The 26,366-nt window shown below is 46.9% G+C and overlaps 1 protein-coding gene across 2 annotated transcripts in view; it reads left to right on the top strand.

Annotated features, from left to right (window-relative positions):
- The first annotated feature begins 11,028 nt into the window (after positions 1–11,028).
- TMC7 (transmembrane channel like 7) overlaps positions 11,029–26,366 on the top strand; it is a 50,412-nt gene continuing 35,074 nt past the window's right edge. Inside the window, exons 1-3 of one of the 2 annotated variants that reach the window (XM_060123571.1) lie at positions 11,029–11,287; positions 25,118–25,361; positions 26,215–26,363. In XM_060123571.1, coding sequence (XP_059979554.1) covers positions 11,221–11,287; positions 25,118–25,361; positions 26,215–26,363 — 460 coding nt within the window. In that variant the 5' untranslated portion in view covers positions 11,029–11,220. The remainder of the gene's footprint in view (positions 11,288–25,117; positions 25,362–26,214; positions 26,364–26,366) is intronic. The other variant, XM_060123572.1, reaches the window with a different exon arrangement.

The raw sequence follows: 26,366 nt of genomic DNA, 5'->3' as shown, positions 1-26,366 counted from the left end.
GGTGCTGCAAGATCTCTGCCAGGAACCTCTGATGAATCCCCAGTACCCAGGATAGAGCCTGGCATGTCATAGGCACTTGGTATTCACTGAATGAATACAGTCACTGGAGCTGAGAGTGAGACAGGAGAAGGAAATAAACCAGCCCAGAAATTCAATGAGGACCCTCCAGCCCATGGCTGTTTCCTCACCGTCATCATCTTCAATTTTGTCAGCATGGCCCTTACATGTGTGTACATCGCTTTACAGTTTGCAAAGCGCTTTCACACCCTTTATCACATTTGATACCTACACAACCCCATGAGAGGGATATTAGGGGATTGAAGAGTCACACTACCCCCAGGCCCCAGTTTCTTTTTTTTCTTTATTTTTAATTGATGTATAGTTGCTGTACAATATTACATAAGTTACAGAAGTACAATACAGTGATTCACAATTTTTAAAGGTTATACTTCATTTATAGTTATTATAAAATATTGGCTATATTCCCCGTGTTGTACAATAGATCCTTGAGGCTTATTTTATACCTAATAGTTTGTTTGTACCTCTTGCTCCCCTACCCCTATCTTTCCCCTCCCCACTTCCCTCTCCCCACTTCCCTCTCTCCACTGGTAACCACTAGTTTGTTCTCTACATCTGTGAGTTTTCTTCTGTATTATATTCACTAGCTTGTTGTATTTTTTAGGTTCCACATATAAGTGATATCATACAGTATTTGTCTTTTTCTGTCTGACTTACTTCACTTAGCATAATGCCCTCCAAGTCTATCCACGTTGCCGCCAATGGCAAAATTTCATTCTTTTTTATGGCTGGGTAGTATTCCATTGGGTGTATGTGTATATATATCTCACATCTTTATCCATTATCTGTTGATGGACACTTAGGTTGCTTCTATATCTTGGCAATTATAAATAATGCTGCTATGAAGAGTGGGGTGCATGTATCTTTTCAAATTAGTGTTTTTGCTTTTGAGATATATACCCAGGAGTGGAATTGTCCAGACCCCAATTTCTGATGGAAAAATAAATAAAACCAGAGGATTTGCCCAGGACCAATTTACTGTGGTAAAAGAACTATAATTCAACTACATCTTCTGACTCTGATAAAGGTGTCTTTATCTCAAGCAGAAAGGCTGTGTGTGCAGTGGTTAGACATGCAAGCTGTGGAGTTTGGATAGAAAAGACTTTGAAACTCGCCTCCCCCACTCCCTAGCTGTATGACATTGGGAAAGTCGCTAACCCTCTCTGTGCCTCCATTTTCTCAATCGTCAAACGGGCTAATAATAGTACCTACCTCACAGGGTTGTTCTGAGGGTTGAACTGAGATGAGATCTGGAATGTTACCATTAGCCAGTTTTTTTTAAATGTAAGCATGTTACTTTTTTGAGTTGCACCCAACTGTGCCCAGATTTCTTCAGCTAACCTGATGGGGAGGGACTGGAAAGTATGACACCATCTATTTTAAAGGTGGTGAAACTAAGGCTCCTGGTCACAAAAGGGATTTGACTCAATGCTTTGGGAAGAGTAGCTGTGAAACTTCCATAGGAACCAGAAGGCAGGCTCCCTAGGGGCAAAGCAGAGCCGTTGCCACCCCCTGGAGCACACATTATATCCAAGACATGATTTTATTCTGCCATCTCCCGAGAGGATGGTGTTTACACACTGCAAGGATGCTTGCAAGTGAATACAAACGTAGCCCCGGAGCCTCCAGAAGCAGGGACTGCGCTCAGCCCAAAGGCTGCGATCCGCTCACACCCGCTCACCTGCGCCCCCTTGTGGGAAGTCCCTGCAGTCTGTCCAGAAGGTGCTGCGTCCGGAAAGGGAACCAATCTATACTAAGTACCTCGGGCTGGGAGCCCACCCGACACTTGACGTCGTGTATGACCTCATTTAACTTCTCCATGAGGTAGCTTTACAAATATGGAGACTGAGGGATAGAGAGTAATACAAACAAAGAAAAACGAAACTTGCCCAAAGACACACCACTATCAAACATCAGAGCCAGCGTCCGACTCCTTGGAGCTTGCAGACTTTCCCCAATTTCGCATTGTAGCCTTGAAATGGAGTCAAGCCAAGTGACTTATTTGGGGGTCAAACTTTGTCACAATTCCATTATTCCATCCCACATGGAATCACAAATTACGAAAATATCCCCTCAACACCTAGAAAAAAATCCCCCAATGATCAGGCACTGGGGAGTAGGATGGGACTGGAGGCCGACTGACTTCTAAATGCACTGACATAACAGGCATGATTCCCAAGATAAACTGTTCCACCAGTTTCTAAACCGCTGACTTACATATACACTAGAATCCCATTTATTAAATATTAGCATAACATGTCTGTAAGTTAAGGTAAAGTGGTCAGAAGAACATAAGCTTAAAAGTGGTTACTAAGCAATTATACCCCAATAAAGATGTTAAAAAAAAAAAGTGGTTACTGCTGGATAGGGAAATAGAATAGAGTATTAAGAGAGATGTTAGTTTTTATTCTTGTTTCTGTGTCATTGGAAACAAGCATATTTATACATATTTCTGAAAGGTTGAACAAGCATTATTCTTTTCATAAATTCAAAAGACAATTAAAATTATTTTAAAAGGCAATATTAAGCTGAAAATCCATGTGATTCTGAGGGGCATCCTGAATTAAAGATAAAAAGATTATTATCTTAAAAATGGTAATGAAGGAACTTCCCTGGAGTGCAGCCTAGATAAATAAATAAATATTTTTTTAAAATTTAAAATTAAAAAAAAAATTATTTAAATGGTAATGAAACATAGCAGGACCCTATGGTCCTTGCCCCCCATGTCCCCAGCCTGCCTTTTGTCTGTGGAAAAACTTTAGCCAAAGAATAAGCTTAATCAGGGAAGTGAGAAAATGCAGAAGCAAACAAAAGCAATCATACAGGACAAAACAGTAATAGTTTGGTCCGTAAGCAAAGTCATGGACCTTTAGTTCCTTCTCAAGGGCTTTAGAAAATATTCTGAGCCTTACCCTGTGAGCTGTCCTGTAGATACTGAAACCTCCACCGTGTAGAAGAAGTTAACTTGACCAGTCCATGATGACCAGACTGTAGCCATGACATAAGCTGCCATGATTCTGAGAATTGGCCTCAAAGAAATGGGAACAAACCGACCCTGGAACTGAAGATTAACTGTACTTAGAACAATCAAGATGATGCTGGTCAGACCACCGCAGGACCAATTTCAAGATGACTGTCAGAGCTGGCTGTGCTCTTACTGCATGGAGCCCCCTCCCTCCATCTATAAAAGCTCTTGCCCACTGATTCTCAGCGAGGGAGAGTCAGCCTTTGGACAGGAGTCCACCTTCTCCCCCAAACCCCCGGTTGCCGGCATCCAAAACAAAGCAAACTTTCCTTGCCGCCAACCTTGCCTCTTTATTGGTTTTTGAGTGGGGAGCAGTTGGACCCACTTTCGGTTACAATAACAGTGAAGTAGCTGAAGAAAGTGAAGCTGCTTCTCCCTGGGCCAATAATAACAAAAGGTAACATTTATGAGCCCTTACAGTATACAGAGCGTTGGTCTGGAATCCTTTCCGTATGGTCATGCATTTAATCCCCACGACAGCCCTGTGAGGTAGGTGCTGTGATAGCCAGCCTCCACGATGGCCGTCAATGGTCCTAATCCTGCGGTGCTCACGTCCCTGTGTGTTCTCCTCCAGCTCTGAACAGGGCCAATTTATGAGACCAGTAGAATGTCGTGGAAATGACAGTATGTTACCTCAATGGCGAAGTCATAAAAGACCTTTTATTCTCTCTTGTATCACCCGCTCTGGGAGAAGCCAGCTAGCGTGTCGTAAGGACACTCAAGCAGCCCTATAGAGAGGCCCACCTGGGGAGGAACTGCATTTATCTTCAAGCCTCTTTATTATCTTTTAATCCTTTAATCTTTAATTTGTCCGATTTGGGGGTGTGTGTTCATTCAAGACATTGGCATTTTGTTGTTGTTGTTGTTGTTTTGCCGTATGCGGGCCTCTCACTGTTGTGGCCTCTCCCATTGTGGAGCACAGGCTCCGGACGCGCAGGCTCAGTGGCCATGGCTCACGGGCCCAGCCGCTCCGCGGCATGTGGGATCTTCCCGGACCAGGGCACGAACCTGTGTCCCCCGCATTGGCAGGTGGACTCTCAACCACTGTGCCACCAGGGAAGCCCCACACATACATTTTTACTAAAATAGGATTATATCCTATATATTCTTTATATTTTTTGTATTCTGTTTCAATTTTTTTCACTTTAACAAATGTTGTGAAAATTTTTTTCATGTCATTATGTGAGTTCTTTTAAAACATCGTTGTTAAGGATTAGTTAGCATTCCATTCAATGGATAATTTACCCAACTGACCTCTTATTGTCGGACATTCTTTTTTTGTTGGTTTGTTTTATACATACACACACACACACACACACACACACACACACACACACACATATTGGCTGCACCGTGTGGCTTTGGGTTCTTAGTTCTCCAACCAGATATTGAACCCGGGCCCTTGGCATTGAAAGCACAGAGTCCTAACCACTGGACTGCCAGGGAATTCCTTGTTTTATATTTGAAATAGGATCATCATAAAAACACAGTGGTTGATTATGTGCACTCTGGGTTCAGACTTCCTGAGATCCAAGCTCAACTCTGTCACTTCTCTACAGGACCTTGGAGAGGATATTTAACTCTCTGGAGCTCATTTTTCTCATCTGTGAAATGGGGTTATGGTAGTCCCTACCTCACTGGACTATTGTAAGGATTAAATGGATTAATCCACATAAAGTACATACAACGGTGTCCGGCCTTCAGAAAGTAGTCACTCAATGTGGCTTCACTGTCATCATTGCCACCATCATTAGTTTCACTGTAACCCTTTGTGCCTATGTGTTACATTTTCCTAAGGTAAATTCCTAAAAATAAAGTGACCAGGCTAACAGATAGGATTTTTAAAAATTAATTAATGAATTTATTTTTTGGCTGCCTTGGGTCTTTGTTGCTGTGTGTGGGCTTTTCTCTAGTTGCGGCGAGTGGGGGCTACTCCTTGTTGCGGTGTGCGGGCTACTTACTGTGGTGGCTTCTCTTTGCTGTGGAGCACAGGCTCCAGGCACGTGGGCTCAGTAGTTGTGGCTCACAGGCTGTAGAGCACAGGCTCAGTAGCTGTGGCACACGGGCTTAGTTGCTCTGTGGCATGTGGGATCTTCCTGGACCAGGGCTCGAACCCGTGTCCCCTGCACTGGCAGGCGGATTCTCAACCACTGCGCCACCAGGGAAGTCCCCAGATAGGATTTTTGATATTCTATGATAATCTGATCAGCAATGGAGATTCATTATTATAATTCTTACAAGCTAGTGAGTTGACTTTTCCTGCAGGGACCGCTGTGAGTGATCTGTGTGTCCTGGAGACATATTTTTGAGATCATGTTCTTCCACGTTAGCCTGGCATCTGTTTTATTAGACACGGATGTTCATGAACAGCACCAAGGTTGTTCATTCTGGAACTCTACGTTCACCACCCCAGAACATCTTCAAGATCCCACAGGAAGGAAAAGAAGGAGCAATGCAAATGGTAGTGGGATTGTGGAAGCTCTGTTCCCAGCATGTCCTAGAGACAGTGACCTCAGACGAAAGCACAGTCAGCGTGAGAGGGCCTGCAGCCCAGGGAAACTTCTCTGCTCCATGCCAGGATTTCCCATCTCCTCTAGGAGAAGGAGGTGAGGGGAATGAAAAGAGGAGTCAAGGCAGAACTGGTTTAATGCAATCACCCGTCTTTTATGAACATTTGTATTATTTGTTATTGAAGAAGAGGTAGAGCAGACAACGTTGGCTGGACCACCCAGTAGTCATTCCTAACCCTATTCTATAAGCTAGAGAACCAGATCCTCACTTCCCCAACCCTCCTAGCAGCTAAGGGTGGTCATAATGCCAAATTCTGCTGGATTTGTCTTTTATCCCTCTTTAGTACCTTCAACATGGATGTAATGTCTGGAGATGTGGCAGCCATCTTGCGGCCATGAAGACAAAAAGCCAACATGCTATGGATGGCAAAGCAGAAAGACAGAACCTAAGTCCTTGATGGCATTGATGAGCTGCCAAACTCATCTTGAGATATCTTACTAAATAAATAAAAATGCCCTGAAGGGTTAAGCTGGGCATTCTGTTACTTACAAATGAAAGCATTCCTGACACAAGCGCCTTAGAATAATTTACACCCATTTTTATTTTTTTATTAAAAATTTTTTTTTGCAATTACTGAACACTCTTTTCTTACAAAGAAGAAAAAAACAAATCCCTGACTCAAACCTATGCAACAACACTTCAAAACTTACTGCTCTGTTCCGGCCTCTCTTAGAGGAAGACATCTGGTAGGACCAAGGCCTAGCAACCCACAGAAAACGCTTCCCTCTTCTTTCCATGGTAATACTTGCACCCACAGCTGTCCCCTCCTCATGAGGTGATATATGTGGGAAAATTCTACAGTCCTGCATGAAAAGGTCTCCCAAACTTGATTTAAAATGAGGCTGGTGTCACACTTAATAACAGATTTGGAAATTACTCAGAAAAGTACAGGTAGAGAGACAGAGCAACCACGAAGATCTGTTGGCTGCACCAGCTACCGCCAGTCATTTTCTGCCACCTGGACTGGTGGAAAGCTGGGACATAGTGTGAGAAGGAACAAGCAGCCTCAGAGACGAGCCAAAATGAGAAAAGGGGAGAGAGAATCATCTTCCTGTTTTCCCTCCAGTCCTCGGTTTCCATCCTTTCTGAGGCTCAGCTGTGTCTTACCCAGCAACCTTCCAATAAATTCTCATTATCCCTTAAGAGAATCAGACTGGGTTATCACTGCTGAGAAATAAAAGAGCTGCGATCTTTACAATCAGCAGGTGTCAGAACTTTGGTGTAAGTCAGGGAACATGTCAGAAGGTGAGGAAAATATTTTGCTAAAGGCTTTTTTTAGGCAAATCAGCCAAATGAGTAAAGAAAAGCAAACAGACCAACAGCAAACTCAAACTCTCCATGAAAATTCAGAGTAGCAAAGGCACTGGCTAATTCTCTGGCTATAAATGAACTAAGATGATGAGCTGTATTTGCACGCATCTCTGGTATATAAAATGCCCCCTTTTTTGTCCCATTTTGCAACCCCATAGTTATGTCTTACACAGCCACAGCTACTATATTAACATTTATTTAGACATTTGCAGTTTACAAAGCATTTCTGTTGTAGATCACTTGTGGAATGACAGTTGTTGGGGGTGGAAAGAAGGGGAAAGGCAATAGGATGCACCAGGACAATCTACATTAAGAACGTGGTCAATGGGGCCAGGAATTTACTCTTTTTTTTTTTTTTTTTTTTGGCTGCATTGGGTCTTTGTTGCTGTGCGCAGGCTTTCTCTAGTTGTGGTGAGCGGGGGCTACTCTTTGTTGCAGTGCGCAGGCTCCTCATTGCAGTGGCTTCTCTTGTTGTAGGGCTCAGGATCTAGGTACGTGGGCTTCAGTAGTTGCGGCGCACAGGCTTCAGTAGTTGGAGCGTGTGGGCTCAGTAGCTGTAGCTCGCCGGCTCTAGAGCGCAGGCTCAGTAGTTGTGGCACATGGGTTTGTTGCTCAGCGGCATGTGGGACCTTCCCTGACCAGGGATCAAACCCGTGTTCCCTGCATTGGCAGGCACATTTTTAACCGCTGCACCACCAGGGAAGTCCTTTATTCTTTATTTAAGTCAAATACAATACATCAGACTCTCCCTCCCAGGATCTGGGAATTGTGACTCAGACCTCTAATCAGTCTTTTCAGAGTTTATATCAACCTGGGGCTGCAATGTGGCCATATTTTGCCATGTGAAGGGAGAAGCGGACAAAATCAGGGGCAAGTGTGAGGTGCAGGCTCTGGGAAGAGGGAAACAGCAAACATGAACTCCTAGGCAGGAACAGATAGGTGTGTTCAGATAGGAGGAGAAAGGAAGCCAGCCACAGTGGTGATGGTAGGAGATGGGGCTGGACAGATCCCCCAAAGCCTGCTCCACACATGATAAGGAGAGCAAGGGTGTATTCTAAGTGGCAAGAGGAAACCAGAGGAGGAGGGGATGTTTAGCAGGAAAATTACAAGATCAATTTCCTTTCTGAGAAGCTGGTTCTGCTGGTGGACAAGGTTTGGACAAGGCAGGGAGACAGTCAGGAGGCAGTCCTCGCCTCGGCAGAGGTGGTGGTGCTTTGGTTTAGGTGATCACTGGTGGCGAAGGAGAGCAGAGGGCTGATTCCACCCTGCCCCTCGGCACCCTGGTTCTTTTTTCTCTAAAATGGGGATTGAAGGTTCCTACTGTCTTCTTAGGGATGATGAAAGTTAAATGAGGTAATGCATGATATGGATTTGGTACAGAGTAAGTCCTCAATAAGTGGCAGCTATTATTATTATCCTAATAATAAAAGAGAGACCCCACCATAGCTTTCCTCATACTGTATTCCAGTGTGGGAAACAGATAAATCAAGTAGTAAAAATAAAGTGCTAAGACAGATAAAGCTGATAGGGGGCGCTGTGGAAAGACATGCGCCTCCCCTTGAAATAAAGCAATACCTAAATGGAATCAAGAATTCCATGTTTGATTCTGCTTTCTGTCCTACTTGCCATCCTTCTGTCTGAATTTCTGTTTGTCCGCTAACAGCCTTCCTCCCCCTTCTGTTTCCTTCCAACAGATTTTTGAGACCTTTTCCCAAAGAACTACCCTATTTCTATTCCTGTAAAATCAGTCATCTCCTGGGAGGAAGGAGTTTCCTTCAGGGTTCTGGGCTCATTCCCCTGCCCCAGAGAGAACCCAAGGCCTCTCCTGGCTTGGGATGCAGACCAAGCCAGGGCCAGGTGCCAGGTGCCGCGTGAGACCAGTAGGAGGGAGATGAGCACTGGCAGGCTCCATCCATCTCCTTCCAGATCTGTGGGCTGGGATCAGGGCTGGGAGGTGGCCTCTGGTGAGGAAGGGAAGAAGGAGGCACTGTCTCACGACAGAAATAGCCATCATTTCTCGACACTGCTTTGTGCCACAGACTTTAGAGGTAATTTTTTAAAACTTCAAGCATATATAGGTAATATAGCTGTGCAATACAGAAGAAAAGGATTATCAGTAAATACCCCCAACTTGTCCTGAAATTTACTATGCATTTCCAAGCACATACATATTCTTGTATTTTCTTTACCCAAATGGTAGCTTACCTAATACACTTCTTCTGCACCTTGCTTTTTTCACTTAAGTGTATATTTCCACACATAGAACTTTCTATATGTAGAACTTTCTATATGTCTCCATATACAGCTATTTGATCGCTGGATGTATGTGTCAAAATGTATTCAACCAGCCTTGTATCTATATTGATTTAGGCCGCTTCTTTCTTTTGCTAGTATAAACAACATTGCAAGGAATAGCCTCATAGAAATGTCATTGCTTGTCTTGCAGAATTTTAAAATTTTATGTAGTTTGAATAAATGAACAAAACCGAACCCCAAACAAAACAAAAACACTTTTTTACAAAGCACTTTCATGGTTTTATTTTTTACATTTATATCTTTGGATTTTCTTTTGTGTGAGGTTGGCATCAGATTAGGTTTGTTTGGGTTTTTTTCCCCCAGATGCTCTGCCAGGCACTTCAGGGGATTATTCTCACTACAACCCTTTCTACAGGTGAGAAAACAGAGGCTCAGAGAGGTTGAGCCACATGGCCAAGCTCACTCAGGGAATAATTAGAAACCAGTTTCCAATTGGAAACTCAGTGACCCAACCCTTCACTACAATAAAAATAGCATTTAATTTGATCCAGGCAATTACTTCTTAAAATAATAACTTTCTATCTTGGAATAGTTTTAGAGTTACAGAAAAATTTGAGAATATCACAGAGAATTTCCATACACCTTAGACTCAGTTTCTGTGATTATTACTATCTTACATCAGTAGCAGATGAGCCAATATTGACACAGTATTATTATCTAAAGTCCATACTTTATTCGGATTTGCTTAGTTGTTACTTTTCCTGTTCCACATTCCCACCCTGATGACCATATTACACTTAAGAGGTCATTTAAGCGGTCATGTCCCCTTAGGCTCCTCTTCACTGTGACAGTTTCTGACTTTCCCTGTTTCTGATGACCTTGACAGTCTTGTGTAGCTATTCAGGTCTTCTGTAGGACGTCCCTTGACTGGGGTTTATCGGATGTTTTTCTTATGATTTGGCTATGGGTTTGGGGGAGAAAGACCCACACAGGTAGAGTGTCATTCCCATCACATCATATCAAGGGTGCTTACATACCATCAACATGACATCACAGTTGATGTCGACCTGGATCATCTGTCTGAGCAAGTGTTTGTCAGGTATTATTCGGGTAGTTACTTGCCGTGCCCCGCCCTCCCTTTGCGCACTGTCCTCTTCAGAGGGAAGTCACTGTGTGCAGCCCGCACTTAAAGACTGGGGAGTCAGGCTCCACCTCCTTGAAGTAGCTGTATAAATTACTTAGAATTTTTCTGCATAGGCGATTTATCTACACTTCCCATTTATTTAATTTGGAAGTTACTTGTATACAAATGTATATACAATTACATTTCTTTAATTATTTGGCCCTTATTTATATTTGCTAATTCCTTTTCATTCTATCTTTTAAGCTGTACCTGGATAGAGGCAGAGATGAAACGTGGATAAGGTGCAAATTTTAAAAGACAAACACGGCACGTAGTGAAAAACTATCCCTCGTACCTTTCTCATCCAGGCCTCCCAGCTCCCCACTCGACAGATATCTTATGCATTTACAAACATGTACAAATATATTCCCTCCCTCTTTTTTTTTCCTTTTGGTACCCAAATGGTAACCTACTAGATACACTTGTTCGGCGTCTTGGTTATTTTTATTACACTTTTTAAAATCTGGGAGGTCTCCCCTCCTCGCGGCCGCTGGACGGAGCTGTCCCGGGTCTCTCCGGCTCTCCAGCCGCGCCTCAGGGTCCCCGACGCGGCAGAGCCGCACCCTCCCACTGCCTCCTGGCTACACCTCGCCTCCCAGCGCGGGGCTGCTCGGGTGGTCCAGCGGGGTCGGGCGTGGGAAGGGCCACCGGGACGCCCCGCCCCGCCCCCGCCCCCGCCCCCGCCTCTGTGACGTCGGCCCCGGAATCTGGAATCCCGGCTCCGGGAGGGAAGGCTGGGAGGCGGCGGCGGCCGGAGCGGGTCTCCGGCGGCATTTCGGGGGCGCGCGGCGCAGCCATGAGCGAGTCCGGTGCCAGTACGCTCCCGCCCGGCAGGCCCAGCAGGCAGGCCTTCATCCACCAAGGTAGGGCGGCGCGGACCCGGCTCCAGGCGGCCGGCGGGTGCAAGCGGCCGCGAGGTGCTGGGAGCTCGGCGCGGGCCCGGCCCCCTCCCCACCTCCCGGCTTGGGGGAAAGCGGATCTTTCTTATTGCTGGTCTCCCTCCTCCAACCCATCCTCACCCAATTCAGAGAGCCCATGCCCTACCAAAAGGAGCACTAGAATGGGAGTCTCGACAGTGGTGAGTTTGCCTTCCCAAAGCTGGTCGAGGGATCCCGGGCAAGTCTCAAAATAATCTTAGATGTTAAATGAAAAGATTGTGAGATCCCTGTCAGCCCTAACATTCTGATACCAGGTGCCTGCCTCCCAAACATACGAGGCTTTACAATTAGATGGACTTAGAACTGAATTCCGCCTCGGCTATTTATTGCTGTGTGATCTTTGGTAAGTGACTTGCCCTCTCTGAACCTTAGGTTCTTCAGCAGTAAAATGGGAATAAGATGTTGGTGGGATTAGTTGAGAGAAAAATGTGTGAAGTGCCTAGCACAGTGCTTGATACAGAAAAGGCACTATCAGTGGTAGCCGGACAAGTATATGCTTTTCCCTTTTTTTATTGGGTAAAACTTAAGAGTGAAGTGTACAGCTCTGTGAATTTTAACATAAATGTGTACAACCGCTACTCAGTCAAGATAGAAAAGTTGCCAGTACCCAGCCAGGCTTCCTTGCAGCATTCATATCTTATATTTGCCCTTAAGAAAACACAAGACCCCACCGTGAGGTTTTGTGTGTGTGTGTGTGTGTGTGTGTGTGTGTGGACAATGCTTCCAATACCTAGTACCTTGGCTTCAACTTCCCCACTGTGAGTTTTATCTGCAGCGTTTTTTCTATTTCAATTTGAGAATAGAGATTTTGTTACAAGGATCTACAGTAAAGCATGAGTGTAGATTTGGGCATTGGGCCCCTCTGATTGGATTGATCTCAACATCTAGAAGAAGAAAGAGAAAAACATCTAGAGTGACTCAAACTCCGGGAACTTGCTCGGGAATCAGAAAAAAGACTGGGTTTGATGCTAATTATTTTCTAATGCAGTATTAATAGTGCTGGCATCAGCTCAATTTCAGCCTTTCAGTAATAGCTATTCAAATATTTTCCACATGATTTTTTATCTTTCTCTTATTTAATCACACTTCATCACATTTAAGATGCCAACCCTGGTTTCCCATACAGAAGGCAAGGAGATTCCTCTTCCTTGGATCTTTGCTGGGTGTTCAAGGGGATCTCTAAGCATCTTTTTATGAGTATTGTAACTAGCGCCTCTAATCAAAAGGTTCTCCCTGTCCCTTGGACAGATGATATTTTATGACCTTGTACCCACCAGCATGAGTGGAAGGCTCAGAAGGGACTGTGTTTATAACTTTGCAGCAGTTTGTAAACCATGACGCACTGTATGAGCATCTTGGGAGGACAGCTGGAGGGGGTCAGGAGACACAGGGCGTCTAGTTTACAGAATTGGGAAATGTGTATCCTTCTTAATGATAAAACAGATCACAACATTTGCCTTCTTTTTTTTTTTTCTTTTCCATGATGGTTTATTACAGGATATTGAATATAGTTCCCTGTGCTATACAGTAGGACCTTGTTGTTTATTCATTCTGTATAGAATGGTTTGCATCTGCTAGTCCCAAACTCCCAGTCCATCCCTCCCTCAACCCCCCTTCCCCTTGGCAACCACAAGTCTGTTCTCTGTATCTGTGAATCTGTTTCGGTTTCGCAGATAAGTTCACTTGTGTCATATTTTAGATTCCACAGGTAAGTGACAGCGTATGGTATTTGTCTTTCTCTTTCTGACTTAATTCACTTAGTGTGATAATCTCAAGGTCCATACATGTTGCTGCAAATAGCACTATTTCATTTGTTTTTATGGCTGAATAGACAATAATTGCCTTCTTAATTAAAACTTTTCAGTGGCTTCCCACTGCTCTGAGAACAAGCTCCAGGCCTCCAACAAGGCCAGCAAGGACCCCAGCCCATCTCTGCAGGCTCTCATCACCTACAGCCTTACCTTAGCCCATGCTGCTCCAGCTACACTGACTGCCTTCTCATTCCTCCAACATATCAAGGTCATTTCTGCCTCAGGGCCTTTGCATCTGCTGTTCTCGTTGCCTGGAGTGCATTTCTCTTTGATCTTCCTATGGCAGCCTCTTTCTGCTCCTGTCAGGTCTCTGCTCAAATGTCACTTCAGAGAGGCAGACCTCTGGAGTCATCTTGTTTGGAGAAGTACCCCCCTATCTCTTACCCTGACCTTGCTTATTCCTTCAAAGCAGTTAGCACCATCTGAAGTCATGTGGTTTGATCATTTCCTGGTTTATTAGCTATCTCTCCTTGTAGAATGTGGGTGCCATGAAAATCAGGGGCTTTTTCTTGTTCCCCTAGGACCTAGAACAGTGTCCGGCACGTGGTAGGTACTAAACCTGTGATGAATGAATGAATGATGGAGTATACCCACAGCCATGCTGGCAGCTATAGTGTAGTGGTTTCAAGTCTAGACTCTGTATTCTCAGATGCCAATCCTCTTTTTCCCATTCACTGGTTTTGTCTTTGGGAAAGGCAGTTAAGTGCCTGGTGCCTCAGTTTCCTTATGTATTAAATAACGAAAGAACCTACTTCAGGAGGTCATTATGAGGATTCAGATAATTTATATAAATAACTTACTTATATAAATAAATTCATAACTTATATAAATAAGTAAATGCTTAAGTTAGTTATCTGTACCTTGGAACAAATTTTCCCAAAATTTAGAGGCTTAGAACCCACTTACCTCAAGGTTTCTGTGGGTCAGGAATTGGGGAGTGACCTATCTAGGCTTTTGTGGCTCAGTCTGTCTTACAAAATTGCAGTCATGGTGTCAGCCAGCCATGCAGTCATTCAAAGGCTTGCCTGGAGCTGGAGGATCCCTTCCAAGATGACTCGCTCACATGGATGGTGAGTTGACACTGGCTGTTGACAGGAAGCCTCAGTTCCTCTCCATGTGGACTTCCCAGAGGGCTGCTTAAGTGTCCTCGAGACGTGGTGGCTGGCTTCTCTCAGAGCAGATGATCCAAGAGAGAGCAAGGTGGAAGCTGTAGTGTCTTTTATGAGCTGGTCTTAGAAATCACACTGTGTTGTTTTTATTGTTCACATGGGTCAGCCCTGTTCAGTGTATAGAGGCGTGAATATTAGGAGGGGAGGGTCACAGGGGGCCATCCTGGGGAGTGGCTGCCATGGCCCATGTAAGTGTTAACTGTTGTTATGATGTCTCTGCTCTCCTACTAGATGGTAAGCTCCAGCAGGGCAGGGCCTGGGCCTGTTTGGCTCACCATGGCATCCCCCTGCTTAGCCCAGTGCTTGGTGTATAGGAGGCCTTCAATAAACACTAGTTGAAAGGATGCCCTTAGTGATTTGGTCCCCATCTTAGCTCCCATCTCCACACACACACCCCACCCCCGCCTGACGGTTCCCATGCTACTTTTTGAGCCTGAGAAGCTTCTGCTGTTCCCTCTACCATGAGGCTATTACTTTACTTCCTTTTAAGGCATACTATTTTTCTCATCTTTCAGTCTGGTGTCACTTCCTCCTGGAAGCCTTCCCTGACTACCTCCCCTCCCACAGGCTAGACTGTGTCTCGTCTCTGTACCCACAGAGCCCGCTAGCCTCACCCTGTCAAAGTATCCCTTGAACTGTATTCTCACTTCTCTTGAGTTGTATCATTTTTAAGAGCAGGGATTTTGGAATTAAGCAGACCCAGGTTCAGACACCGACTTGGCCTCTTATAAGCTGTGTAGCCTTGAGCAAGTTACTGCCCTTTCTGAGCTTCCGTTTCCTCATCTATAAAGTGGAGATTCTGATAGGAATGGAAGCCGGAGGACCGCCTTGTTCCAGGGCCTCTCCACCTGCTCCCCACCCCTCCCAGGCCCCAGCGCTTCCCTCCAGGTCTTTGCAGCCTCTGTTCCCTCTAGCCGGCACACCCTTCCCCCTGCTCTTCCCAGGGCCAGCTCCTCACACTTCTGCTCTCAGCTGGAATGTCCCCTCCTCCCAAGAGGCAACGCCTCCCCACCCCCTGACCAGGAGGCATTTTGCCCTCTTCCAGGGCTTTTTGCCCCTCAGCCCCATCGTACCTGGCATGTTCTGTGTTTATTGAATGGAGTGACTCTGCATGGTTTTTTCCCTTTGTCAAATATTTACCATATTCCAGTCTGTCAGTACTTCATACCAGTCAGTAAATGTATGTGTACAGGATGTGTAGTATAACTACATGCTCATTCCTGTCAGGAGTCCTTCGGCTAGCATGCATGCAGTGACTTTTTTGGGGCGGAGATCGAGGCATAATTCACATAACAAAATCAACCATTTTAAAGTGTACAGCATTTAGTGCGTTCACAATATGGTACAACCATCCCCTCTACCTAGTTCCAAAATATTTTCACATCCCCCCATCTGCTAGGGTCACTGAGAGGATTTAGTGAGATAAGCGTGTCAAGAGTCTGGCACCTTGTGGGCAGGCGCTGTGCACTTGAATGGCAGCTCTTGGTATTATTATGATTATGATTATTAGGGCCTTTTCTAGCCCCAGTATTATCAGGTTTGATGACTGCATGTGCTCTGTGCCTATACTCTCTGGAGGTATCTGTTAGATACTTATGTAGTTAAACAACTATTCCGTGGGCTATTTTAGTCTGACCGATTTTAGGAAATTTGAAAACAAGTAACCGTTTGACCTGCAGTGTTTTTTTTTTTTTAACTTTATCTGCTAAGTCCATTCATCCAGGTTACTCATCAAAGCTGTCCTGGGTGGGAGGGCTGTTGTGCAGGCCTGGACACAGGCCACAGTGAGCCAGCCTTCTGACCTGAGTTATTTTTTTCCCCTCTGTCTGGAAGAGGCCGAGCTCTGTCTGCCCAGCAGTTCAGGACCGGATTAGGCCCAAAGGCCAGAGGCCGTGAGTGGCTTTTTTTGTTTGGTTTTTTCTTCAGGAAGTGAAGAATTTAAGGGATAAAAGGGGGAAATGACTTTTCAGTGTTGTTAACTTTGTTGCAATCTGGCTGCTTTGTAAAAGAGCATTGTTTGGCTGTGGGACCACCCAGCCCTTCTGTGTTTTCCCACTCCCACCAGGAGAAGGTGGGGAACTGATCCTGGGCCAAAAGCATGCACCAGGCGAGGGGCCTAGGGACGAAAGAGGCAGGCAAGGGACGTGCTTTCACGAAGCTTCTAGTCCAGCAGGGGAGACCCTAAACAGGTGGAGGGAAATGGGTCAGAGACAGCTAAGCATAGGTGCTGAGAAGGAGATAAGCAGGTGATGAGACAGAGAGGGGGAGCGGCCCGCCTGGACAGCCCTCCCAGGAGGGGACCGCTGAGCCGAGGCCCAAGGATGTAGAGGAGCCAGCGCAGGTGAATGGGAAGCCCCGGTGGGAAGAGTGCTCGGAGGGGCTACAGGAAGAGCAAAGGGCAGAGGTGGGAATGGCCTCCATGTATCTGAGGAGGCCTTGGGCTGGAGCTTGGAGAGGAGATGGGACGAGGTCAGCTAGCAGGAGCCGGTCCCTGAGGGTCAGTAGGCTCCGTCAGCAATTTGATTTGGGACTCAAGTGGGTAACTTTCTTTAATTCCTCAGAGCAACTCAGTGTAGTAGGTGTTATTTGCCCATTTTATCCCCCTGGAAACTGAGGCCCTGAGATGTTACTTGACAAGCTGCTGCAGCAGAAGGATGTTCATGTTGTGAATAGAGCTACCGTGTCCGTGTATTAATTTGACACGTTTTTTGAGTCCCTGTTATGTGCCAGCCCCATGCTAATCAGTAGGGGTGTGAGAGTGAGTAAGACATGCTGAGGTCATTGCCCTCACGGTTCAGACCTTAACTTGACCTTGGAAGAAGGTCCTGTCTTCTCTGAACTTTCCATATTGCAAAATAAGGGTAATACATAAGAAGGGCCCTTCCTGAGGATCACAGGAGATAGCTAGGTAAAGGATTTGACATCATCATGGCACACGGTAAATGCTCAGTAAAGGCGAATTTTTGGTTATTGTCACTTCCAGGAAAGTTGGAAGTCTTTTTTGGAGAGGTCCTAGCCAAGGAAGATAAACACTCCACATAGGGAGTAGCTTGGTCCTTAGCAAGAGGACACCCCCTCCTCCCCCTTGCCACTGCAGATTTAAATCTTCATGTACATTAAGTTCATCAATAAATAATCAGAGTCCTGGCTTCAAGTAGGTAGCACGATGTGCCAGGCACTGCCCTAAGCCAGGGGTCTGCAAACTACAGCCCGTGGGCCATATCTGGGCCACCACGTATTTCTATAAAGTTTCATTAGGAAACAGTCATGCATTATGGCTGCTTTCCTACTGCAGTGGCAGGTTGAATAGTTGTGACAGAGACCGTGTGGTAAATAGTATTTACAATCTGGCTCTTTACAGAAAAGATTTGCTGCCCTCTTTTCTAAGCACTTGACATACAGTAGCCATCTAATAGCCTTAGGATGGCTGTGCGAGGTGGGAACTACTACCCCTATTTTACAGGTGGGAAAACTGAGACACAGAATGGTCAAGAAACTTGCCAGGTCACACGGGTAGCAAGTGGAGCCGGGGTTAGGATCCAGGCAGCGGGCTTTGGAGCCAGTGCTCTTAACCACGTGTCATGTCACCTCCTCAGACAGACAGAAGCACCGTAACAGCTCCATGGACAGTCCACCGGATGCTCTACTGGCTTCGAAACCAGGAGGCCTGGGTTCTGGGCTCAGCATGGATCTGATTGCTCAGTTAGTCACTGCTCCTGACGGCTGTTTGCTTGTCTGGTCATAAAGCCTTGGGACCCAGCCGTTCCCCAGGCCCCACCCAGGTGCCAGGTGGTGTGACTCACGCAGGTCCCCCCAGCCCTGCGATTCTGAAGTCTGGCAGATGGAGGAGGCTCCCAAGGCCCTGGCTCCTCCCCTCTCAGACTAGGTTCTGGGTTCCTGTGAAAAAGGCCCCTCTGTGTTGTCCAGTACAGTAGCCACTAGCCACCCGTGGCTGTAAGATGTAAATTGAATAAAGTCTGATAAAATTAAAAATTCATTTCCTTAGTCTTACCAGCCACATTTCAGTAACCCAGTAGCCACAAGTGGCTAGCGGTCACCATGTTAAATAGTACCATTATAGAACATTTCCGTCATTGCAGGATGGTGCCCCTCGACACATGGTGCCCTGCCATGGGCTGTAGCCATGCCGACCTGCGTAGCTCAAGGACAGAAATTGCCACGTGGCTGCCCGGAGAGATCCTGTTAAATCTGAGTCAGATCGTTCTCTGCTGAGAACCTCCTTGGTTCCCACCTTACCCGAGTAAGGTAACAACATGGCCCACAGGCCCCATGTGGCCTGGCCTGTTTCTCCCCGACCTCCTACCCTGCTGACTCTCCTTCAGCCACACGGGCCTTCTTGTTCCTCGAACTGACCAGGCACAGTCCTGCCTCAGGGCCTTTGCACTTGCTCTTCTCTGTCTCTACCTTGCTCATCTCTATCTTCTGTTGGATGCTCTTCCTCCAGATAACCACGTGGCTCTTTCCCTCCCTCCCTTCAGGCTTTGCTCAAATACACCCCTGCTTTGTTTTTCTCCAGACATCTATCACCATTTGAAATATATTGTTCTTACTTGTCTATTGTCTGTCTCCTCCAGAGGCAGGGGGAGTTTGCGTGTCGTATTCAAGGCTGCGTCCCTGTCCTAGGACGGTGCATGGCACGTAGCAGTTGCTCGGTAACTCTTTTCAAGTGAATGAGTGAATGAATGGATGGGTGGTTGGGTGGTCCTGCCAGGAGTAGGGCCTTGATGAGTCCCCTGGCCTCAGAGGTTTTTGAGCACTTGGTAGAAATGTCATAGAAGCTTTAACCAGATCCCCTGCACTGGGAGCTCCTTGGTTAAGACCCTTTGGCAGCTGTGAGCAGAAATTATTCAGGTGCCCCAGCTCCAGTTAGCATCCAAAATCAAAACAATGTCACACACACAGACATGAGTGGAAAGAAGTCTAAGAAGCTCTGAAATCGATGTCTACATTGTCTTATTGGTAACGTCAAACTGGGTGTACATGCATGTGTCTAATAGGGCTGCCTTGTGTAAAGTACCTGAAGTAGAAAGGCTGTAATATACAGTCAACATCCCAATCAATTTTTTTTTGCCAGCTTTTTCAATTGTGAAATAAAAAGTCACCCCTAAAGAAAAGAATAATATTAAATGCTTAAATTCCTTACATCTTCTTTTCATTTTTTTGGTGCCCCTCTTTTGCTGGTGTGCTAAACATATACTTTGGTCTACCTGGGGGGTGAGCCAATGTTGCCTGTATCCTCAGCGCCAAATCATTTATTCACAGTTCATTCATGCATGCGTTCATTCACTTAACAGGTTTTTATTAAGCATCCGCCATGTGTCAGGCTCTGTCTTACAGCCTGAGGACTCCGTGGTGAAGGAGAGAGATGGGGTCCCTTTCCTCATGGAGGTCACAGTCTAATGGGGGAGGGAGACGGTCAGAGTCAATACGCAGGTAAACACATAGGGAGGAGGATGGGCTAATGACAGCGATGCAGTGGGCTGGGCACTTGGGAGATAAGTGCTGGTTGGACGAGGCGGGGGGGGGGGGGAACTCTTCGAGGCGGGAAGCAAGTCTGTAAACCTTCATCGTCTCCAGAGCCCCTGCCCCCAGCCCAAAGTCCCACACAGAGAGGGACTCCATGCAAGGTATCAAACAGAGCTCATCGCCACAGCAGCTGGCCGGTTGCCTGGACCAGATGACCCAGAAGGTCCCTTCTTCCCCAGAGTTTCCATGATTCTGTTCGTGGGAAGAAAAACCCTGGAGTGAAGCCGGCACCAAATACGGTCAGGCTAGGTTCTCGGCAAGCCCCTGAGGGAGGCTGGCGGTGGTTTTGGTGCCATTTAGGTCACAGTTGGCCTGTGCCCACATTCTGGGAATGTTTGTGCTCGTTGGTAGGATTTGGTGTCCTGTGGAAAGAGCTGCCCAGCAAGTTGGGACGTCAGGATGCTCTCCAGATGTGCCTGCCTCTGCCCATTCATCCATCCATTCATTCATTCTCCAGATGGAGAGGTTTCTGTGAGCAAGGCACCGCTCTAAGCCTCAGAGAGACTAACTTTGTCCTTAACCTGGAAGAACAGCAGCTACCAGAAGAAGTAGTTACCCCTGCCCCTGTCCCCATATCTCCTGTAATAATTACCCAGTCATCCTGCCACCTAAGTAACCTCCTGCTTGCTGAAATCTGACTCCAGTGGCCAACAGATTCTAGGCCTTCCTAGGTGGAGGCAGCCCAGTATCTGAGACATGCTCCAGGCTCCCATGCAAATGGTCGTCAAGCAACCTACACACCACAGGCTTAAATGATCAACTCAGGAGAACGTCCGACAGTAACTCTAGCGAGCCATTCTTATCCTCTCAGGATGAGAAAACCAAGGCTAGGAGAGGTGATGCCACCTGCCTTTCTAAGAATCGGTAGAACCAGGAGTCTGTCTTGACATCAAAGCCTTGGGCAAGCCGCCATCTCTCCAGACCTCAGGTTCCCTGTTGAAAAGCCAGGGCAGCAAAGCCTTCCCAGCAGGGTGGTGTGAGAAATTCGGTGATGTCATGCTTTGAAAAGTGTGTGGTCCTATATGCAAAGGGTTGGAAGTGTACCAGCTACAAAAATAATGGTGCTTGTGTTCAAGGGTATAGTTGTGATTTTTCTTTTAACTTGAAGATGGAGAACTTCCCAAGGATGTCTGAAAAGGAAAAAGCATTCCTCTTCAGTGATGGCCATTTTGAAAATAGAGTTTTCCATCAGAGGCTGTTGCTGGGAAATGTGAATAGGATGTATCCTTCCTGTGGTGTGGCTGCAAGAACAATCAGATGATTAGTTTGTGTGGCATTTTATTGTTTACAAAGCACTTGCAAATCCATGGCCCACCGAGTGGTCTCAGTAAAGACTACAGCTTTGGCATCTGACAGACCTGTGATAGGTTCCTAGTTCCAGCACTTCCTAGCTGTGTGAGTGGGCAAAGCACCTAACCTCTCCGAGCCTCACTTTCTTCATCTGTAAAATGGGGTAATTCTGTTCAATGAGTAGCTCAGAGAATTGAGAGTGGTGATGCATATCGTGTTCTTCAAATAGCCTGGCGCAAGTGTGCTCCCAAATTCCCAGCCAGTATTATTTATGTTGTTGGTACATTTGTCCTCATGATCACGCTGCTGAGGTCATGGTATTATACCCACTGTTCCTGAGATGAGAAACGTGTGACTCAGAGACGGTCTTTGTTTCTCCTGGGGTGGCCTGGCTAGTGGGTGACAAGCCAGCCCGTCTCCAGCTCCGGCCCTGGATCCCGCAGCTGCTGAATATTCAGTGGGTCAGTGCCGCTCCATATTCAAAGGCCTTTGTTCTGGTTCATAACAGCCCTTTGTTGCTGGCCAGAGGGAGGAGCGGTGGGCTTTGAGCCTCTAGCCTTCAGCCTCCACTCCAACCCCAGACCCCCGTGTTTGCTTAGGGAGCCATGTTACCAATGGAAGTGTGTCATGCCCTCGACGGGGGGCGGGGGGGGGGCTGGGGCCAGGAGTAAAGGTTGAGCCGGGTTTGTCGGCTTGCACTTGGTGACTGGCAGGGCTCCAGACGCGTGTCCGTGTCATCAGCAGTGGGACAGCTGTTCTGCTCTGTGAACTTGCCCATCGGAGAGGCAAGGATTACAGTTCTGCACCATCAGACTCCAGCTCGGATCAAGGCCTTGGCCAGTCCCCTCCCCCCAGCGCTCCCTCGCTGTTAGCTATAAGTACATTTACAGAGCCCACTGCGTGCAGGGCTGTGCTCAGTGTTTCTGCCTGCATGATCGCCTTTGATTCTCGCAAGCTGGCACTCCTGTGATGGATCTCGTCCTTAGCCCTGAAGCCTACAGAGTGATCCTTTGAAACGTGCTCAGATCACGACATGCTTTGGCCCAGAGCCCCGGGTGGCTGCCCGTCTGCCACATTGGAGGGTCATAGCACAGCCCACAGAGTCTGACCTGGTTTGTCCTGGCCACCTCTCTGATCCCTGCTTTCCATTCTTCCTGTCCCAGCTCCCTGTTGCTGCTTGATCGATTGCTCCAAATGTGATGGCTTAAGCCATTTTATTGTTTCTGCTCATCCTGTGCGCCAGGAAATGAGCAGGCTACAGAGGAAACGGTTTGCTCAGCTCTGTGTCCTATCTGCTGGGTCTGAGCAGGATGGTGGGGCCTGGCGAGGATGACCAGGGTGGCTGGGGACCGGCTGCAGCGGCCTGCTGGGGTCATAAGCCGGGACCTTGGTCCTTACTGTCAGCCAGTTCCTTGGTTGTCCTCCTTGGAGCCTCGGGGCCTCTTTCTCTCCACGTGGTTGTGTCAGCAGCATCGCTGGGCTTCTAACACAGCAGCCCCAGGCTCCCAACAGCACAGAGTAGAAGCTTCCTGGCCCTTTTAAGGCTTGGATCTGGAACTGGCAGAGTATCAGTTCTCTCGTGACCTTTGTTTAAAAACAAGTCATGGGTCCAGCCCGGATTCAAGGGGAGGAGACCACAGAGGGCTGGTGTGGCTCTTTGGGGGCCACCAACAAAAGAGCCTTCGAGGCTCCCATTCATTCACTCTTCCCCACTCACCTAGGCCTCCATGCTCGTCTTCAAGCATGCTGTGCACGCCCCTGCCTCAGGGCCTTTGCACTTGCTGTTTCCGTCTCCAGGATGCCCTTCCCCAAATATCCACAGGGCTCACACACCCCCTCTATTTAGCCTCAGTGCCATGTGAGTAGGGTATTTACTTTGTTCACTGTAGTATCCCTAGCTCCAGATCTGACACATGATAGGTATATTTGGTGAATGAATGAGTTTTTGAGATGAGGAAACTGAAGCTCAGAGAGGTTAAGTAATTTCCCCAAAGACACACAGCTAGTAATCGACAGACCCCAGATTCAAACCCAAGCAAGCTTTGCTCCCTGGAGGGGTAATTGCTTAGGTTATCACAGCTGCCCCCTACCTCCTTCCATGTCCTGTCTCCACTCAGGATGGTCTTCCCAAACTAAAATCGGATCAGGTATAAAATACATCCTGAAAGTGGCATTCGTTCCTCACCTTCAACAGAAAGCTCTCCCTCCTCAGACCTCTGCACAAGGCACAGCAAAACTTGGCCTCCAGCTGTGGTCTGATGTAGCAGAGTGAATATTCTTTTTTTTAATTTTTATTTTTATTGAAGTATAGTTAATAGAGATTCTTGAGTTGGCAGACCTGGCTCTGTTTCCAATGCCCCCACCTCCAGGCTCTCTAAGCACGGGAAAATTACGAATGTCATCCACTCATCCATCTATCCAATAAGTATTTATTGAACTACTCTGAGCCAGGGATGCTGCTGGGTTCTGGCTTGCAATGGTGAGGAAATCTTCACAGTCCCTGCCCTCCGAGAACTTACAGTCCACTGGGTAAGACAGACATACTCACATGGTCACACAAAGAAATATAAGGTTATAGATTGTGATAAGTGCTGTGAAGGACTTACAGTGTGGGGGAAAATGTGTAACAAGACACCTACAGGGCTTCCCTGGTGACGCAGTGGTTGAGAGTCCACCTGCTGATGCAGGGGACACGGGTTCGTGACCCGGTCAGGGAAGATCCCACATGCCGCGGAGCAGCTGGGCCCGTGAGCCATGGCCGCTGAGCCTGCGCGTCCGGAGCCTGTGCTCTGCAGCGGGAGAGGCCACAACAGTGAGAGGCCCGCGTACCGCAAAAAAAAAAAAAAAAAAGACACCTACAATAGTGCAGTGAGGCAGGGTTGGTTTCCTTGAGGAAGTGGCATTCGAGTAGGAGCTAAGAAGTTCACTCCAGGCAGAGGGAAGAGAAACGCAAAGGCTCTGAGGAGGAGGGAACACAGGCCCATTTTAGTATATGAAGGATCCTAAGAAATGTAGGTTGGAGGTCAGAGAGCCTGAGGAGCTGGAGAGGCGGGCAGGAGTCAGATCATGCAGGGCTTCGAGGGCTTGGGCAAGGGGTTGGAGAACCCATGAATGACTTTATTTTCTCATCTGTAAAGTGGGGATGATAATAGTACCTACCTCAGTACGTGTGAGCATCTCTGGTCAGTTGGGCAACAGCTGGCTGTAGGCTGGCCTGGGATGGTCTCGGTTGGGGTGATCATCCCTGCTCTACCTGGTCTCATCCTCCAGCAGGTTAGCTTGGGCTTGTTCACAAGGCAGCAGCTGGCGTCCAAAGAACAGCAGAAGCTGGCAAGGCCTCCTGAGGCTAGGCTTAGAACTGGCACAGCATCGCTTCTGTCGCATTCTGTTGGCCCAAGCAGATCATAAGGCCAGCCCACATCCCATGAGTGGTCATGAAGCTCTTAACAGAGTGCCTGGTGCAAAGGAAGTGCTCCGTAAACGCCATTATTATTATTGTCGTTGATGATGTTGTTATCGCTATGCATTTGCAAAGCAGTTTATGCTTTTCAGAGCTTTATCCCATACAGTGGATACCCTACACTGTGTGAGGATAGTTGGGGCAAATGTCACTAGCCCTATTTGCCAAATGAAAAACAGAGGTTAGATTACTCAAAGCCACACACCTAGCAAGTGGCTGCAGCCAGACACTAGAATGCAGGCATCATGTAACTTAAAACACACCTGCTGAAAGTGAACCCTTTTGCAGATGATTTCATTGTCCTGAGCACCATCCTGGTAAATGAAATAATTAAGATACAAATACTTCTGTCAGTGGCCCAGGCTCCTGACTGTGAGGTTTAGTTAGGGTCTCTGAGATCTAAGTCTCCTACATAAGTTTTGGGTTTTGGTCCCCAAGTTCACTGGGGTGAATGGTGGTTTTCTTCCTTCTTATCCAGAGAGCCTCTCTTTGGACTCCAGTTGCTTTTCTTCTCCACCTGTGACTTTCCTTCAAGAATTGCCAAGCTACCGGTCTATTGCTCGTAAGAGGACGACCATCCTTCCCCGGGACAAGCAAAGTGGCACTTTGCTGAAGCCAACAGACTCTTACAGCTCCCAGTTGGAGGGAGAAATCACTGAAAACCTTGACAACCAATCCATTCGGAAATACGCACTGAACATCTCTGAGAAGCGGAGACTAAGGTTTGTCCAGCAGCCATCTGGAAGGCATATGATGTATGTTTTGGGAAGAGGTGCTTTTTATGCATGGAATGCATTTCCTGAAGAGTTCACATAATTAAAAGTTTATTACTTAGGATAAGCTAAGCTGCTGTGACAAAGATACCCGCACAGGTAAAATCTCAGTGTATTAGAAGTTCATTTCTTGCTCACATAAAAGTCCTGGGTTGAGGTCAAGGGGGAACTTTGCAGTCACTCAGGGACCCAGGCTGCTTCCATCTTGTGGCTCTGCCACCCCCAAAGCCTCGTCGTTGTCTGTAGTCACTCTGTTCCCCTTCCCCCCAGCACCTGCCCACCATTAATCTACTCTCCGTCTCTATAGATTTGCCATTCTGGACATTTCATATACATGGAATCATCCATGTGTCTGACTTCTTTCACTTAACTTCACGTTTTCAAGGTTCACGTAAGTTGTAGAATGTATCAGTACTTCCTTCCTTTTTGTGGCTGAATAACATTCTACTGTGTGGATAGAGCACAGTTTATTTATCCTTCGATGGCGATTTGGGTTGTTGACACATTTTGCCTATTGTGATTAATGCTGCGTTGAACATTTGTGTACAAGTTTTTGTTTGAGACCCTGTTTTCAATTCTTTTGGAGTATCTACCTACGAGTGGAATTGCCGGGTCATATGGTAATTCTGCGTTTAACTTTCTGAGGAACTGCTGAACTTCTTTCTAGTGGCCACACCATTTTCCATTCCCACCAGGAGTGCATGAGGGCTCCAGGTTTTCCACATCCTCTCGGCTGGGGTTTTATTTGGTGCTGAGGTTGATGACCCTGCCTTGTCATTGTCATGCTTGTTTCTCAATGCAGGGACATTCAGGAGACCCAAATGAAGTACTTATCTGAGTGGGACCAGTGGAAACGGTATAGCAGCAAGTCTTGGGAGAGGTTCATAGAGAAGGCTCGCGAGATGACAACCCACCTGGAGCTGTGGCGGAAGGACATTCGCAGCATAGAAGGTA

This window comes from Lagenorhynchus albirostris, chromosome 15 (assembly GCF_949774975.1).
Source record: "Lagenorhynchus albirostris chromosome 15, mLagAlb1.1, whole genome shotgun sequence".
Classification (NCBI taxonomy): Eukaryota; Metazoa; Chordata; class Mammalia; order Artiodactyla; family Delphinidae; genus Lagenorhynchus; species Lagenorhynchus albirostris.
The sequence above is the reverse complement of the archived record's forward strand: the minus strand, read 5'-3'. Positions and strand labels throughout refer to the sequence as shown.